Source organism: Cylas formicarius, unplaced genomic scaffold, assembly GCF_029955315.1.
Source record: "Cylas formicarius isolate icCylForm1 unplaced genomic scaffold, icCylForm1.1 PGA_scaffold_10__41_contigs__length_53128322, whole genome shotgun sequence".
NCBI classification, from domain to species: domain Eukaryota; kingdom Metazoa; phylum Arthropoda; class Insecta; order Coleoptera; family Brentidae; genus Cylas; species Cylas formicarius.
In genome coordinates this window covers 35,254,464-35,270,782 of record NW_026844214.1, presented here as the reverse complement: position 1 = coordinate 35,270,782, position 16,319 = coordinate 35,254,464, and the positions used below count along the sequence as shown (strand labels likewise).

At 32.4% G+C, this 16,319-nt stretch overlaps 3 protein-coding genes and 1 long non-coding RNA gene across 6 annotated transcripts; 2 read left to right on the top strand and 2 right to left on the bottom strand.

The window, feature by feature from the left end:
* Nucleotides 1-66: 66 nt before the first annotated feature.
* LOC132700464 (RNA polymerase II-associated protein 3) lies at nucleotides 67-5,135 on the bottom strand. 2 transcript variants are annotated; one of them, XM_060667809.1, is made up of 6 exons: nucleotides 4,903-5,135; nucleotides 4,397-4,606; nucleotides 3,867-3,994; nucleotides 2,865-3,096; nucleotides 1,654-2,563; nucleotides 67-1,604 (listed from the first exon to the last, which is right to left on the bottom strand). In XM_060667809.1, the coding sequence occupies exons 1-6, from the start codon at nucleotides 5,026-5,028 to the stop codon at nucleotides 1,516-1,518; spliced, it is 1,695 nt and encodes a 564-aa protein (XP_060523792.1). In that variant the 5' UTR covers nucleotides 5,029-5,135; the 3' UTR covers nucleotides 67-1,515. The 2 variants fall into 2 exon arrangements, with proteins under 2 accessions (XP_060523792.1, XP_060523801.1); XM_060667818.1 differs by having other exon boundaries at nucleotides 2,880-3,096; nucleotides 4,903-5,130.
* A 23-nt stretch (nucleotides 5,136-5,158) lies between these two features.
* LOC132700529 (uncharacterized) lies at nucleotides 5,159-5,770 on the top strand. Its single transcript, XR_009618650.1, has 3 exons — nucleotides 5,159-5,319; nucleotides 5,481-5,574; nucleotides 5,634-5,770. It is a non-coding gene; the product is annotated as an uncharacterized LOC132700529 (long non-coding RNA).
* Nucleotides 5,771-6,858: 1,088 nt separating this feature from the next.
* Nucleotides 6,859-8,728, bottom strand: LOC132700496 (FK506-binding protein-like). 2 transcript variants are annotated; one of them, XM_060667865.1, is made up of 2 exons: nucleotides 7,998-8,728; nucleotides 6,859-7,026 (listed from the first exon to the last, which is right to left on the bottom strand). In XM_060667865.1, exons 1-2 carry the CDS (start codon nucleotides 8,484-8,486, stop codon nucleotides 6,859-6,861), a joined length of 657 nt encoding a protein of 218 aa, XP_060523848.1. In that variant the 5' UTR covers nucleotides 8,487-8,728. The 2 variants fall into 2 exon arrangements, with proteins under 2 accessions (XP_060523848.1, XP_060523840.1); XM_060667857.1 differs by having other exon boundaries at nucleotides 6,947-7,026; nucleotides 7,507-8,728.
* Nucleotides 8,729-9,300: 572 nt separating this feature from the next.
* Nucleotides 9,301-15,746, top strand: LOC132701037 (DNA replication licensing factor MCM4). The gene is made up of 13 exons (XM_060668671.1): nucleotides 9,301-9,775; nucleotides 9,921-10,096; nucleotides 10,160-10,360; nucleotides 10,430-10,664; nucleotides 10,811-11,053; nucleotides 11,315-11,543; nucleotides 11,597-11,826; nucleotides 12,106-12,335; nucleotides 14,409-14,569; nucleotides 14,858-14,975; nucleotides 15,036-15,277; nucleotides 15,330-15,540; nucleotides 15,610-15,746. The coding sequence occupies exons 1-13, from the start codon at nucleotides 9,442-9,444 to the stop codon at nucleotides 15,712-15,714; spliced, it is 2,715 nt and encodes a 904-aa protein (XP_060524654.1). The 5' UTR covers nucleotides 9,301-9,441; the 3' UTR covers nucleotides 15,715-15,746.
* The last annotated feature ends 573 nt before the right edge of the window (nucleotides 15,747-16,319 follow it).

Sequence of the window (16,319 nt, the reverse complement as noted above, 5' to 3'; positions counted from 1 at the left end):
TATATATATATATATATATATATATATATATATCCGGTAAGTGAAAAAGATTTAAGCTACCCTTATTATTTTGTAGCAGCAATTATAATTTTTAGATTATTAAATAAAGTTTGCTAATGGTAATCACTTTTACATGAATGCTTAAATATTAAGGACAAACAAAATTAAACAATTAATTAAAAAACAACTGTAACCTCAAATAGATCTTCAAAGATTTTTTGGTCGGTAATCCACGAATCTCAACAATCAATTTTTACACCTTCAAATTGCATTATGAGATCATGAAAAGCATAATATAGCGTAAATCCTGCAATTTGTATTTGGTTGAGCAGTTTTTTAAAATATTGTTTCAAATATACGAGTTTTTGGTATTTTCAAAAATACCAGTGGTGTGTATTGTATTAATAATGTCTATTATTTTATGGAAGGAAAGAATCAATCCTGTTTTTTGCACATCCACTTTATTTTAAACAGGGTACAAACCTCATTTGCCTCGGTTTTCAAAATTATTTTTAAAAAAATACAGGTAAGTGACTGTTACATACGTAATTCAGAAATTGTTTATACTCTAACATGTAAGAACTTGCAAGAATTATTATTTTAACAAATGCTCAAAGGGGTGTCCATTATTCTTGCTGTGTTTTATGTACACTTGCTTGCAGGTGGTAGGCACTGATTCAGCAGAAATACTAAAAGGATGTCGAACTTCCATTGTCTTTATATTTAACTTACACAGTTCCGTTATCAAGTGTAAACTGTTACACTTGATAACGGGTAGTGATACAACTATCCGAAACGTTGTGTAAGTTAAAAATAAAGATAATGGAAGTTCAACATCCTTTTAGTATTTCTTCTGGATAACATATTTTGCGGTATGGAATGAAAGGCACCCTGAGGTGTCCTTGGCGGTATATTGTAAATATTTTTCCCAAACTCTTCATTTTTCGTAAAAAAAAAAGATGAATGTGGTGTGTATTTGTTTCTTATCTTATATGACAAACATGTATTTGTTTTTGATACTGGATTGAGTACTTAAGGTTTTATAAGAAATTGTTCCTTTTAGTAAAAGTTGTTTAAGTAAATAATTGTACTATAATCGACTAGGTATAGTAAAGGTCAACCATGAAATGATGACCATTCATAAAATTAGATTTATAAAGCTGTTGTCTCTTCACAAGAGTTGACAAATCAAATTAATAAGTACTTGCTGGAATGAAGATAATGGAGCCAATCTTTTAGAACTATTGAGGGGAAAACAGAGCAGTGTGCAAAAAAAAAGAAGTTTCCAATGTTGAATCCAAATATGTATGTCATAAACAATCATTCGCCAAAGATTCAAAAAAATGTACAGTTCAGGTCAGCTGTGACATCCCATTGATGGACACCAATGAATGAATAAGTTGTGGAATCCAGTTGATTAGAACCTTCATTTCTATTTTAAGGTCTACAATGTCTGATTGCAATAACAATACTACATATTAATGTAGCTAGTAGCTAGTAGAGCTAAGGTATAACTTATAATTCGTAACTTTCAATTAAATAATCAACATCAACCTTGGACTTATTTTCAGTTTCTCTTATTCCAATAATAAGTTTCCACAAATCTGAAATAATAATATTTTATTATAATGAAAATTCATACATTACACTTACTTCTTTTATCAGTCGAATTCATAAACATCACTAGTGCCGAAAATCTCTTCACTCTGGTGAAATTAACTAAATATTCATAAGTTTCATCCTTTTGTTTAAAAAATTCTGTGGCTAGTAGGTTTAATATACTGCTAAAAACGTTACTATCCAGCGATTCTTTAAAAATATCTGGTATATCTGTCGGTTTTATCCGTTTTAAAAAGATATATTGTTCTGAAGGACTCCTTAAATTTCTCCATGCACTATAAAATTGCACTGAATTTTTGGGATTGTCTAAGTGTTCTACTAGGTTTTTTCCCGAATTTGTTAAAGAGATATTGCAAGTATTTTTTATATCCTTTAAATTTTCTGAATCTTTTCGTTCAATGACTTTTAGGTCATCACTTTTAAGGGATACGTAATCTTGGTTGGATTGAGGCCTTACTTCAGAAGTTTTAACATTTTGCTCACTTGTACCTTGCTCTCTCTTTCTTTTAAACATTGACCTCTTCTCTTTTATAGTTTCAACATCAAATATCATAGTCTTTTCAATAATTTCATGCTTTATTGGAGAATCATGATCAATTAATGTAGGCATTATTTTTTCGATCTTTTGACCATCATGATTTTCATTTTTATCATACTCTTTGATTTCATCGATTTGTACTCTCTTTAAAGGTTTTGTTGATCTCAAATGAGGAGGTTTACTAACAGGATTAATCAATATTATATCATCGAAATGGGGCCATGATCCATGGGCACATTTTGTTTGTAATTTAGAGATATTCTCAATTTTAGATTGTTCTTGCTCTGTTTTTGTGATATCATCAGGAGTGTTAGAGTTTTCAAGATTAGAGGAACCTGATTTAAAATTCTGCTGAATCTTGTTACGAGACGCTGAGAACTTTGAAACTGGACGTTGCTCTGAAGACTGAAAATGTAGAAAAAAAATCATGTCACATATTTCGAAATGATATTCCAACTTCAATTTGAAAGCAAACTGGCCAAAAATGTAATAAACTTTTAATTTGAATTTCAGGAATCCTAATAAAATTTTACGCCATGTTCAATTGTTTTTTCGGTGCAACCACTTTAATCAGCTATAAAAATACTGCAACTTCACTAATTTAACAGTTCTCATAGCTTCAATAGATGATGAAGTTAGCCGTAATGCCGACTTGAGTTGTCCGCAATGTATACATACTCACCTCCTTTCTGTATCTAATACTGACATGATTAGAACTTACTGTTTCCTCGAATTTGCCAAACTTTTTCTTTATTCTTTCAAGAACTTGTTTTGTCTCGTTGTTTTTGGGTTCCAACAATAAAACATTTTCGAGATCAACTTTAGCTTCCCCAAATTTATTTAGCTTTTCCCTAGCTGCTGCTCGCCTTTGTAAAGCTTTCACGTATGTTTTATCCAGTTTTAATGAAAATGTGCAATCATCTTCAGCTTTAATATATCTGCAATCATAAACCGTGTTTAACTCTTAACTTACATTTTCAGGCGTATATAATAATAAGGAATTTATTTACGATAATCATGTTTGTGCCTTTGGTCCTACAAATTTGTAGGCAGATCATTGACCATCATCAAGGATTGTTTTTTTTTGGAGAATTTTGTCAATCAATCAATAGGTTTGTGCAAAATTTGGAACAATTTGTTTGTGTTGCACCCAGAAGGCGTTTCAGCGTAGGAAGGGTTAATAGAGACGAAAACTTTTTATCTTCAGAGATGAAAACATCATTGCAATATTGGACTGTCATTATCTAACACACGTTAGAGATTCTAAGGAAAGGAGCTCAATTTTTATCTTATGAGGTATCTACCAATGTTACAAACATAATTACATAAAATAGGGATAAAGGTGCAAAAATGTACTCATTAGGAATATCATTAGAGAGATATTTTGTATTTTTCATTACCTAACATTTAAATTGACATTCTATTGAATTGATTTTGAAACAAATCTCTCAGTAATTTTTGCGCCTGTCTTATGATGGTGACAAAGATAAATTGCCGCCTAGACTCTCCATAAATAAAAGGTAAAGTTTTGGAGTGGAACCGTGTTCCAAATTTCAATAGCTACTAAACCATGCCTAGCCGAGCGTCATTTCACAATCCCAACAAAATGTACTTTTTACTAGATTCTCTGTTTCATTTTTGTTTGTTTTCAAAAACAATCAAAATAATCTTATAAATTAGGTTAGATGGTTTTCATTTCGATACTTACTGCTCTATTTTCAAATAGCACAGTGCTCTATTTGCATAGAATACAGGATCATATGCAAAAGCTTTTATTGCTGATGTGTAACACAGAATTGCTTGATCCCACTTTTTGTCCTGAACAAATTTGTTTCCCTAAAATACACAGTGCAAAATACATAATGATTACAAGTGTTCTGGTTAGTGTAATTAAGATTAACTTTTTGACATCTTTTTCATTCACTGTAAGTTTTCATAAATTTAAATTGCCTTTTACCTATATATTTAGATGCAAATTAAAATAAAATGATAATCCACTTGTGCATCTAAAACAGATCGGACAATTTTTTTTTCTTTGATATTTTGAAAAATATTTTGAAAATCGTTTGATATTAATTGGTAATTTTTAAAAATGCTGCTTGCTGCAGCAGAGCTAAAGTTGAAGGAAAGTATATTGTTTGTAGTTGGGATTATTTATTTTTCTTTGCAAAAATAAAATATTAATGTACATATCTAGACTTATATTTATAGGTAATACAAAAAAATTGTTGTGATTACCTTTTCTTTCTGAACCAGTGCTTCATCTCGCGCCTTATTATCAATTTCATCGGACAATTCAGATTCATCTTCTACATCACCATCTAAACGATTTAATTCAGCCTCAACATCAAATTTTTCCCATGAGTTATAATCAGTTGCACCAGTTTTGCATCGATTTTTGTTAAAGGATTTGATAACTGATTTCCTTTGTTTCTCACTACTAGGATCCTGTGGAATTTATTTACTATTTACTATTAAAAATCAAAATGGATGTATTTTAATAATAATCAACTCGACAATAAACAACCGCAAAACACAGCGGGCCCCACACTGTGTGTGGCGACTGGCCACTGGCCTGCTATTCATTTTTTTTTTTTGGTTCTATATGAGAGATAGAAGGAGATAATTTTGCGTTCAAATTAACAGTGACAAGACAAAAAAAATGCTTAACTCTGGAAATTTCCTTGGAACAAAGGTATTTACGTTTAGTTTTGAATAAATAAAATAGTGCACAAATTGGAAACCTGTTTATGTGTGAGGGAGATTTCCTTTCGTTTCATTTCATTGCCCCAACTCTTTAAATCTCTGGAATATTCCGCTAAATCGGCTGCATTATCTCGAAGTTGTTTTTGTAAAATGTTTAGATCCATTACTTCAGAAAACTTTTGCTTTAAAATTTTAATTGCAAACTTCAGCCTGTTTTTGGTTAGTTACAACAGAGTCAACAATGTTTTTCTAGATTGGTATGCGATATCCATGGAAACAATATATTCTTTGGTGGGATTCTGTCGGGGGCATTGTAGATAGCGCCTTAACCTCCGTTCGCTCAAGACAGAATCCCTTGCATTCGTCCCTAAAAGTTTGAAATCGGTCTCCACTCAATAGATTTGGTGTTTGTGGTGTTGAGTGCATGTTATGAGTTATTGTCGTATAGAAAAACGGTATATATTTTTTCTAAAATATTCTTCAGATTCATATTCAGATACAAATATTAAATTTTTAATGCTACTTCATTGTAGTATATTTCAAAAAAAATTCGTTGGCTTACATCCAATATTTTTTTATAAACTGTTTTTCGAAAAATAGAAAATATTTTTTTTAGATACGTTCCGGTCTATGTGCAGCGATTGTGTTGATACCGCTAACGTATAATCACAAGCCATATTTCATCAAAATTTGAATAAAACAACTTGGAGGTTAGGGGTTGAAATAAGCAAAAAACGGATTTTAGGGAAACAAAAATTATTTTTTGTAGATATGTTCCGGTCTATGTGCAGCGATTACGCTGACACCACAAACGCATAATCACAAAAGGGATATTTCATCAAAATTTGAATTAAGCAAGTTCAGTTTTAGGGGTCGAAATAAGCCAAAAACAGATTTTGTGGAAAGACAAAATATTTTGTTTTTGATACGTTCCGGTCTATGTGCAGCTATTGTGTTGATTTTACTAACGTATAATCACAAGGGATATTTCTTCAAAATTTGAATAAAGCAACTTGGGGATTAGGGGTTGAAATAAGCAAAAAAGGGATTCCGGTGAAACAGAAAATATTTACGTTACATTGATATTGTTGATATCGTTGTTCGTTATTTCTTAAATCAAAGTTGAAATATGTTACACAATATATATGCAAAAAATACTGTTCTCAAAAATACCATACGAGACTGCCCAGTTTTAGAAATGATTTCTTCTTAGCACTATTCAAAAACTATATCAAGATTTTTGGAATTATTTCTAATTTTTTGCACTAAAACCAGTAGTTGGCCTTTTTTTAATCACGTGATAACGGACTTGAGTTTCGCTAATTTACATGCGTTTGACAATATATCACTAGTCGAATATTTAAATCTAACTTTCGACGCTATTGTTAAAAAATCAATATTAAAAAAGAATTTTATCATTATTCGTGTTTGTTGTTCGAATTTTGTTAAAAAATATATGTAAATTAGTTTATGAAAACTGCGTTTCTGTAGATAACCAAGAAAATGTTAATAAAAGAAGTATTAATTATGGGAACTAATCTTCAATCACTGGAAGATGCTAAAGTTTGGGTATCGAATATATGTATCCTCTTTTTAAACAAATATCGAAGCCAACACACGAACCAAGCATTAAATACACTGTAAATTTTTTTTGCGCTTAATGAGTTGCAACTATCTACAGAACAACATATATCTGACAACTTTGTAGATAATTCAACTGAACAAGAAATAAAAAGTCTAAAATATTTCAGTCCCTTGTACACACATATTTGTCAAACATCATTTATTCCGTAAAAACATCGGAACAACGGGAAGACCATAATCCCCTTAATAACAGAGAATTGTTGATTATATTTCTAGAAAGATATATGGCGTTTTATTCCCTTTGGTCTAAATTAATGTGGTCTTATTTAAAAAGAGGAAAACATTTAAAATGTTCTAATTTCATCAGAAAATCGAGATAACATGTTTTGAAAACTTCGCGAGAGTGTAGTTTAAATTTTAAAAAGGTGGATTAACGACCCTGGCAATAAATGAAAACGTCTAGGAACTAAAATATGGAGTACCGCAAATGTTCCCGCTTTGCGGATGACACGACCTTTGTTACCTCCAACGGCGCATTGAAACTTTGTCCGACACCTCAAATGCTGCTTTAGATCTAGCTGAAAGATGATTCCGTGTCAATAATCTTCTCTTAAATAAAGATAAAACCCAAATTTTGAAAATACTGACTAACTCAAGGTTAGCGGTAGGTAACAGTGTTAAGCTGTTGAGTCTCATTTAGATGACAATCAACTCTCTAAAGCTTTATTTAGTCTGATATTTTTAATAAGTCTGCAATCGTATATAAACTTCCCCACCCTTAAAACATGTTATTTTGCGCGGTTTCATTCAAAAATTTCTTATGCTGTTCCATTGTGCAATGTGTAATGAAAAAATATCTGGTTGTTCATTGCTTCTATTCCGTTCAGGATACCTTGAGAGCAATTTCATTTTCGACAGAAATAATTAAGCCCTATCCACGTTTGTCTTTTTTTTTTATGCTAATATTTATTTCAATAATTCTGTATTCATATGTGAAGGAAGAATTTAATTGTTGTATATTTAAATTGTTTTGACTTTGTCTTGATATATTACCTTACCTAAACTTGTAAAAGTTCCTGGTAAATAAAGTTCTATTTCTATTTCAATTTCTATTGAACACAAAATTACACACCATTTACATCTCTTCTTAACTCCTAGACAAAATGTTCATTAAATATTAATGTATGTATATATTAAACGACATCCAAAGATGTCATTTTGTTATTGTTTCACTAATCATTTTTCTCATAATATCATTCATTCTATGCTGTGCGTTTCGCAAATTTTGTTTAACATTTGCTAAGTGCTCTGCACAAGCCTTGTTTTGAGGTTCAATATCCAAAACTTTTGTTAACATTTCATCTGCCTTTTCAAAGTTTTTGTCATTTTCATAAGCTACACCTAGTTTATATAGGGCTTTTACATTATTATCATCAAAATTAAGCACCTTGTTGCATAAATTAATAACTATTTCATAACACTGCCTTTTGAAATAGCACGAACTTAGATTATTATATAACTTCATTTTCAATTCCCGTATATCACTTACTGTCACTCCATCCACAATTGTCGGAGGATTCTGTATATCAATGGGAACAGAAGAAATTATCTTCAACCCTTTTACAAATTTAAAGGCAGCTTCAACATAATTTTGTTTTACAAAAAAATCTTTTCCTTTCTTCTTATGAACCATGGCCAAATTATATTTTTTTTTTGCATTCCATTCATAAATGTAACTGTCAAACTCTAATTTGGTTAAATGCATATTAAAACAAATTTTATTTTGGCCGCTTAAATCAATTGTAAAGTATGATCTTTCATGTAAATGTAGGGTTGAAATACAAATTTCTAACAACCTTTCCATATCATTACCAGTATCGCCTATAACAAATGAACTATTGCAATATTTTTCTAATTCTGCTGATGAGCTTTCGATTTGTATCTCGCATTTGCTGTTTTCTGTTGGTTTGTTGCCCCACTTTCCTGGAACTAATATTTTCTTTGAAATTTTGCCGTCCGGGCTTGTCCAGAACTCCATAGCGATGTTCCCAATAGTCCCGCAAAACAAGTAAAGGAGTTGCTCCAAATTTGCTATAAAATTAGCACGGGAATAGTAGTGTCTTTTTTATTAAATAAAGCGAAATCAGATTATGGATTCATTTATGAAACCAGTGCAAATTTTTGCTTTCTTCTGGGCGGTTTTATAAAATTTCAATAATTTTTTTATAATAAAATATTACAAACTTAAATAACTGTCACTTCACCACAAACCAAAATTCTTTGGTAAAGGTAATCCTTGTCTAAGCCAACGTTGTTGGTTATAGAAAAGAGAGAAAGAAATATTTCAATTGCTCTTGGCTAGGCTAGACTGCTGTGGTCATGCGCCCATGTTTCGGCATCTCCCGAGGATTATTCCTTTTCAATTATTGTTTTCAGATTGAAAAAAAGGACTGACTGATAACAAAAAACGGCCACCCTCGCTCTCACCCCCGACCATCCGGTCTTAACCGGCCTTTAACCGGCGTGAATGGCAAAAGCAGCAAGACCGACAACGATTACACACTTTAAAACCTTGAAAGGTCAATTGACATCATACATTTTATGTATACGGAGTTTACAATCAATTGGAATACTTAATTCTCCCTGCGTTCCTAAGTTCCGAGTATTGCTTTCGCACTTTATGATATAACGCGCTAGAAATTCACAAAGTATTTGGCCATAATGTTAAGAAGAAGAGGAGAATGTACAAATACATATATATATATATATATATATATATATATATATATATATATATATATATATATATATATATATATATATATATATATATATATATTTATTTTATTTTACTTTGTGTTCTATGCTTTCCCGCGTTTTTGAAGAATTGCTTTCTCTGTGTTTTTATTAGAAAATTGGGTTTCTATCGCATATATTATACCGATATTCGTTTGTATAATTGGTCGTTTTAAGTGGTTTTACTATTTGTGAGAATGCCTGCACCGGAACAAATGGGTAATCGAACACCACAACCAGAAGGTTCTCAAACTCCTCCCACGGATAGGGGCACTCCTCACACTGAACGTTCTCGGACTCCTCATGCCGGAAATATCCGTAGTCCACTACATGCTCCCGTAACTCCTTCTAGGGCAGTTCGCTCCACACCTTCAAAGACACCTCGAAAGCTGGCTACTACTCCAGCAAAGAGTGTTGGATCTTCAGTGGATACACCTTTACGATGGGGAGTGCCACGCAGAAATATTCAAGGCGAAAACGAAGTACCTCCTTCTCCTGCACATAGTATTGCCCCTACAAGTCCAGGAACAGGTTAATAATGTTGCATTTTTCAAAGTAATAATAATATATCCTCCAAAAGCTAAAGTCTAGCCAGGAGTCGAGTTCATAAAATGTTTAATCACTGCCTTTGGTTGGTTAAATTTGCATAAAATTTAAGGTTGATATCTGATTTTAGGACTTGCAATGAGCGAAATTGATTTGAGTTCTCCACTAAATTATGGCACACCTAGTTCCCTGGGTTCTATTAGAACACCCCGTTCTGGTATAAGAGGAACGCCAATCCGAATGAGACCTGATGTACGTTCTGACAAAAGAATGAGACAAGTTAACATTGGAATTGAAAATGACCAAGTGAGTTGGGAGATTTTGGTCTCTTAAAAATCTAAGAATTATAACGAAATTATTTTATTTTAGCTTGAGGCAATTCAAGAAGGAAGTGAAACAGATTCCACTGCGCCACACTTGGTGATTTGGGGTACAAATGTGTCAGTGGCAGAATGTAAGGAAAAATTTAAACAATTTATTTTGAGATTCATTGATGTGAATGCTGAAGAAGATGAAAGAACTGATGATATGAATGTAAATGAACCGTTATATCTGCAAAAACTGGAAGAGGTAAGATAATCTTGCAGTTTTCTAATAGATACACAATTGAAAGATTGAAATCCTTGTTATATTTTTAAGATCCATACTCTTGAGGAACCATTTTTAAATGTAAACTGTGCTCATATAGAAACATTTGATTTAAATTTATACAGACAGTTGGTTTGTTATCCTCAAGAGGTAATTCCTACATTTGATATGACTGTCAATGAGATGTTTTATGATCGATATCCGGCAGCAGTTTTGGAACATCAGATTCAAGTCAGGCCATTTAATGCTGATAAAACACGTAACATGAGATCTCTAAATCCTGAAGGTATTTAAAATTTTATAATATCAAGATGTAATAATATCTAATATATCTATACAAAAATATAAATAAAATATCTAACATAAAAAGAAGTAAATATGAACTAAAAAGTATCATAGGTGTAGGTAATATAATCTTATTTTATTTTTTAGATATTGATCAGTTAATCACAATATGTGGAATGGTGATACGAACTTCGAATGTTATGCCTGAAATGAGAGAGGCATTTTTTAAATGCATTGTATGCCAATTTACTACAACCGTTGAATTAGATAGAGGTCGTATTACTGAACCTACTCTATGTTCTAGTTGTAATACCAATCACTGTTTTACTCTGGTTCACAACAGATCTCAGTTTACAGATAAACAAATGATTAAACTACAGGAATCTCCAGGTAAGGAAGTAATAAATGTTTTGTGAAAAAAAAATTAAATGTCCAGAGCCTACAGATGTGTGTAAAAAAAATGCAACTATTAAAACAATATTCGTTTGAGTAATATTGAATATTAATTTAATTATACTATTTACTGGATTTCCAAAAAGTGTGGAAATTGCGAAATATATTGAAAACTACATAAATCAAATTAAAAAACTTGCGCGAATGATTTTTTCTGTTAAGCAGATTTCCCTAAGTTCTCATAAATCAAAATTTTAGATGATATGCCAGCTGGTCAAACCCCACATACTGTAATTCTATTTGCACACAATGACTTGGTGGATACTGTACAACCAGGCGATAGAGTAACTGTCACTGGTATTTACAGGGCCCAGTCAATTCAAGTCAATCCACGAATGCGAAATTTGAAGTCTATCTTCAAAACACAAATTGATGTTGTACACTTCAGAAAAATTGATCAAAAAAGACTGTATGAAGATGAAGATGGGTACATTGATTTTTGATTTACAGGAAAGACTTTAATTAATTTCCGCATTTCAGTAAAGATCACCGTTTTCCACCAGAACGTATTGAACTTCTAAATATTCTTGCCCAGAAACCTGATATATACGACCGTTTAGCCAGAGCTATAGCGCCGTCCATTTATGAAAATGATGATGTTAAAAAAGGAATTCTATTACAGTTATTTGGAGGCACCAAGAAGAATTTTACTATATCTGGGAGATCAAATTTTCGATCTGAAATAAATATCTTATTGTGCGGTGATCCAGGTAATGGTTGTTAGTATGAATACTATTTTTTTTTACATGAGTAGAAAGATTGAAGAATTTTGGGGAAGAAATTTTGGGACATTTTTCGGGAACCCTATGAAATAAAACCAGCCTTCAATTATAATGGGGTACCATACCAATACAAAGCTTTTAAAAAGAAAAATGTTACCTATTTGCCTATTTAAATTATAATTATCAAATTTTGTAAATGTAGTAATTTGTTAATAACGCAACAGCAGGAGCTAACTTGGCGTTTACTAAAGAATTTCTAATTTTCAGGTACATCAAAGTCACAGCTTCTGCAGTATGTCTACAACTTAGTACCTCGTAGTCAATATACTTCAGGAAAGGGCTCATCAGCTAGTGGTTTGACAGCTTATGTAACAAAAGACCCGGAAACTCGACAGCTTGTGTTACAAACGGGTGCTTTGGTACTGGCTGATAATGGAATATGTTGCATCGACGAATTTGATAAAATGAATGATTCTACAAGAAGTGTTTTACATGAGGTTAAAGTTACTGTTGTTTTATTTTTTATAATTTTGAGTACTTTTAAATTAATGTTAACAATTAAGGGCACTTTTGGGAATGGCGCGCAGTTTGTTTCGAGAAGAAAACTGCTAATTCTACTCTACTACTACTCATTGTACTTTATGTAGATAATATTTGAAAATATTTGAAAAATATAAACACACTGCGCAATAAGTCTGTAATAAGAAAATAGCTATATATTGGTTTTGGGAGTAGTAGTCATATTTCTAATTTTCTGGCGTGTCGGTATCATAATTCTCCGTCTTTACCAATTTTCCCACAAATACAACAGATTTCGTTGGGTTTGGAAGGTTTTTTCAAAGAAGGTGGTTTAAAGTTCCAGTTTGTTCAGTTTCTGCCTTTAAATTTCTTAGGAGCTTTTTCAGTTATCTTCTTGCCGGTTTTCTCTTTTTCCTTGCTTTTTAGGTGTTCTTCCCTTGATCTTTTCTTTTTTTCAGCGGCTGTTAGTTCTTCCCTGACAGTGTGCTTGTAAGAATATGTGTTTCTATCTTGGTCAAAGCTGCCTTCCACAGTCTTAAGGAGCAAAATTATCATCATTAAACTGATCCGGATCTAAGAGATATATTCCTGAAGTAGGGCTACTTTCATAAATGCCTTATTTTATAATTCAGCAATTCTGTTATTTTTTGATATCCAATAATGGAGAGGTTCTTAAATTGACTAAAAAATATCAAGTCTAACGACTGAAGATGGTAGGCGGTATGGAGGGAAGAGATATTATATTTTCTTTCAAAAAATCTGCACCAATCGAAATGTGGCTGTTGTGATTATCTAGAACCAAAAGGATGCGATCGGATGTAGATTTTTCGTGTTTTACCCACCAACCATTCTTAGAACATCTGTAGAAAGCACCGTTTTTTTAAAGAGAATACCTATGAGAGGAATATAACTTTCAGCCTCAGTGACAAAAAATAAAGAACTGTGATAGTCCTCCCTCTTTTGCTCGTTTCGCTGCGTAAACCTTTGCACATTTGGCTTGTGTAGTTGTAATACTGGTTTCGTGCATATTAAATATTCTGTTGACTTCAAATTTAAACTTCTGCATGACAGTTTGAAGATTACAATAAAATGTTCCTACAGCTACTTTATTGAAGGATGCGATCCGATTTAAACGAAAAATCTATTTAAAAATCAATCCTGTAACTCGATCTCAATGTGTTGCTGCCTAGGCGAGGCGGCATTTTCTACAAGCTTCTTTCTTAGGAGTGATTTGGGTATTTTGAAACATTTTCCCGCTTCCTTAATTTTTCGGCCATCATTTGTTATTGCACAATTCCATTTTGAAAATTTTCGGCTATGTAAGAAAGTAGATTACGAGTGTAATTTGTAGGCGTCTAGAACAATTAACAAAACATAAATGTCTTCTCTACATTTTTTTAAATAAATCACAAATATGACATGAACAGAACTTGCTTAATTATCATTCAACTATATTAAGACGTTCATTAAACATTACATTTTAAAGAGAGACTTCATTGGAAATAATTACATGAACATTGTGGACCTACCGTCTCTTTTTCCGGCCCGGCAAATTAATAATACCTTGTAAATACACATGAACTATTCTAACGACGTTTATAGGTTAATATCCCAGTGTGTGAAGCACTACCCAACTTCTTCGAATAAGCCGCGAAATTGAAAATATTTGCGCGATTACCTACTGCGCATCATTACCCAACCCTCCCTTAGATATTTTTTTGCTTTTGGTTTGAGGTGATCTGCAAATACTACATGAATCTAGTATGTACTATAAACTATATATTAAGCAATACTAGATTCACATTATATAGTTATTAAGCAAAGAACTGGGTGAAATAACAAATTACTATCTTTACAAAACTTCTGCGAAGTCAAACTTGCTTGCGTTTCGCCAATCATCCTGTTGGCTTCTTCAGAACAAGTGCGATTCAGCAAAAACCGACGCACGAGGAATCCAGAAGTTTTGTAAAAATTATTACAGTAGCCTGTACAAGTTTCTTTGAAAAATGAACAAATGACTATGTTGTCATTTCTTCTGTTGTACATTTTAGGTTATGGAACAACAAACGTTAAGTATAGCAAAGGCGGGTATAATTTGTCAATTAAATGCTAGAACTTCGATATTAGCTGCTGCTAATCCAAGTGAATCTCAATGGAATAAGAATAAGACTATTATCGAAAATATACAGCTGCCGCATACTTTATTGTCGAGGTAATAAATTAGTATTAACTTTTGTAAAGTATCCTAAAATCGAACAAACGAAACTTCTGGATTCGTCCTACGCCGGTTGTTGTTGAGCTTAACTGAAGCCAGTTTCAGTTAAGCTCCGATGAAGCCAACAGGATGATTGGCGAAACGTTAGCAAGATCGACATAACAACAGCCGACGCAATAGGAATCCAGAAGTTTCGTAAATAGTAATACAGTAGTAGTAGTAGTACAGTAGCTTGTGGAAATTTCTTTAAAAAATTATTCTAAAATCGGTGTACTTTTTTTGTAGGTTTGATCTCATTTTCCTTCTTCTAGATCCCCAAAATGAGCTCTTTGATAAAAGATTAGCTAATCATCTAGTATCACTTTATTATAGAACGAGGCAAGAGGATGATGATGAAATTTTAGTAATTTAATTCATTTGTCCAAAATCCAAGTCTGTTTTACCCCACAATCTGTTGTTTTAGAATATGTCAATACTGCGAGATTATTTATCTTATGCAAAAGAACATATCCATCCAAAATTGAACGAAAATGCGTCGCAAAAATTAATTCAGGCTTATGTGGATATGCGAAAAATTGGATCTGGTAGAGGACAGATTTCTGCGTATCCGAGGCAGTTGGAATCATTAATTCGACTTGCTGAAGCTCACGCTAAAGTTAGATTTAGTCAAAAAGTTGAAGTTGAAGATGTGGAAGAAGCCTGGAGGTAATTTTTTGCTCTTATTGATTTGTAACTAGGATTAAAATCAAAATGTTAGACTCCACAGAGAGGCACTTAAGCAGTCAGCAACAGATCCTATCTCTGGTAAAATTGATGTAGGAATTTTAGCAACAGGTCTAAGTAGTACGGCCCGTAAAAGACGTGTGGAGCTTGCCCAGGCATTAAAAAAGTTGATCGACGAGAAAGGAAAAGTGCCTACTCTAAATTATCAGAAACTTTTTACAGAGCTCAAAGAACAATCTAATGTGGTAGGTTTTATTTTTGTCCTCTTAACTTTAAAACCAATGTGATTTAAATAAAAAAAAATTCTTGTTTAGATGATAACCAGAGAGCAATATGAAGATGCTTTGAAGGAGTTGCAAGACGATGGTCTAATTGCTATTTTAGGAAAGTCAATACGCATTTGTAATAATAGAGATTAACTTTCTTATCCATGTTAAGTACTATTAAAATAGTTTTCGATGGCACTAAAAATTCTTTTTTTTTTTCGTTTTTGGCGGTATGTTTTATTTGTGGAGGGGTAAAGTGCTTTTAGATATTCAAGTTATGTTTGTAAAAAAGTCTACATCTAAAGGTGCTTCTTCTATGATCATATGTAACGAAGGAAAATCCCATATATTGGACGCACAAGGAATCGCGTCCTTGTTGCTCATTGCGACTGTGTATGGACGCGCAGACATCTCCGCGTAAGGAGGCATGTGCCCTGAAATGTCATGCTGCCGCCAGGCACATTATAAATTTTACTTTTACTAGTAAAATTTAAGTGTTTGGCAATTTATCGACTGATGCCACTGCTCCCCTGAGCAAAAAACAATGTAGTCCTTCAATAACTCTTACAGCCACTTTTGACAATTTTCAGCCCTAATTTGACATTGGATTGATTAAAAAGAATTGTATAAGCAACAATTTATTCAGATTATTTATGATTAGTGAGTGACAGCTGAGAGCATCCTTTGGTGTGGCAATAAAACATTTACATTTATATACAGGCTATATATTTCTTTGATGGTTGTTAATAAATATTTTC

Excerpts from the sequence above, each read along its gene's own strand:
- LOC132700464 (XM_060667809.1), bottom strand. The coding sequence starts at position 5,028 with ATGGATCTAAACATTTTACAAAAACAACTTCGAGATAATGCAGCCGAT. Across the intron at positions 2,564-2,864 it reads AAACAGTAAGTTCTAATCAT|TCTTCAGAGCAACGTCCAGT; the intron begins GTCAGTATTAGA and ends CTACATTTTCAG. Across the intron at positions 1,605-1,653 it reads GAATTCGACTGATAAAAGAA|ATTTGTGGAAACTTATTATT; the intron begins GTAAGTGTAATG and ends TTATTATTTCAG.
- LOC132700496 (XM_060667857.1), bottom strand. The coding sequence starts at position 8,486 with ATGGAGTTCTGGACAAGCCCGGACGGCAAAATTTCAAAGAAAATATTA.
- LOC132701037 (XM_060668671.1), top strand. The coding sequence starts at position 9,442 with ATGCCTGCACCGGAACAAATGGGTAATCGAACACCACAACCAGAAGGT. Across the intron at positions 10,097-10,159 it reads TTGGAATTGAAAATGACCAA|CTTGAGGCAATTCAAGAAGG; the intron begins GTGAGTTGGGAG and ends ATTTTATTTTAG. Across the intron at positions 11,054-11,314 it reads TAAACTACAGGAATCTCCAG|ATGATATGCCAGCTGGTCAA; the intron begins GTAAGGAAGTAA and ends TCAAAATTTTAG.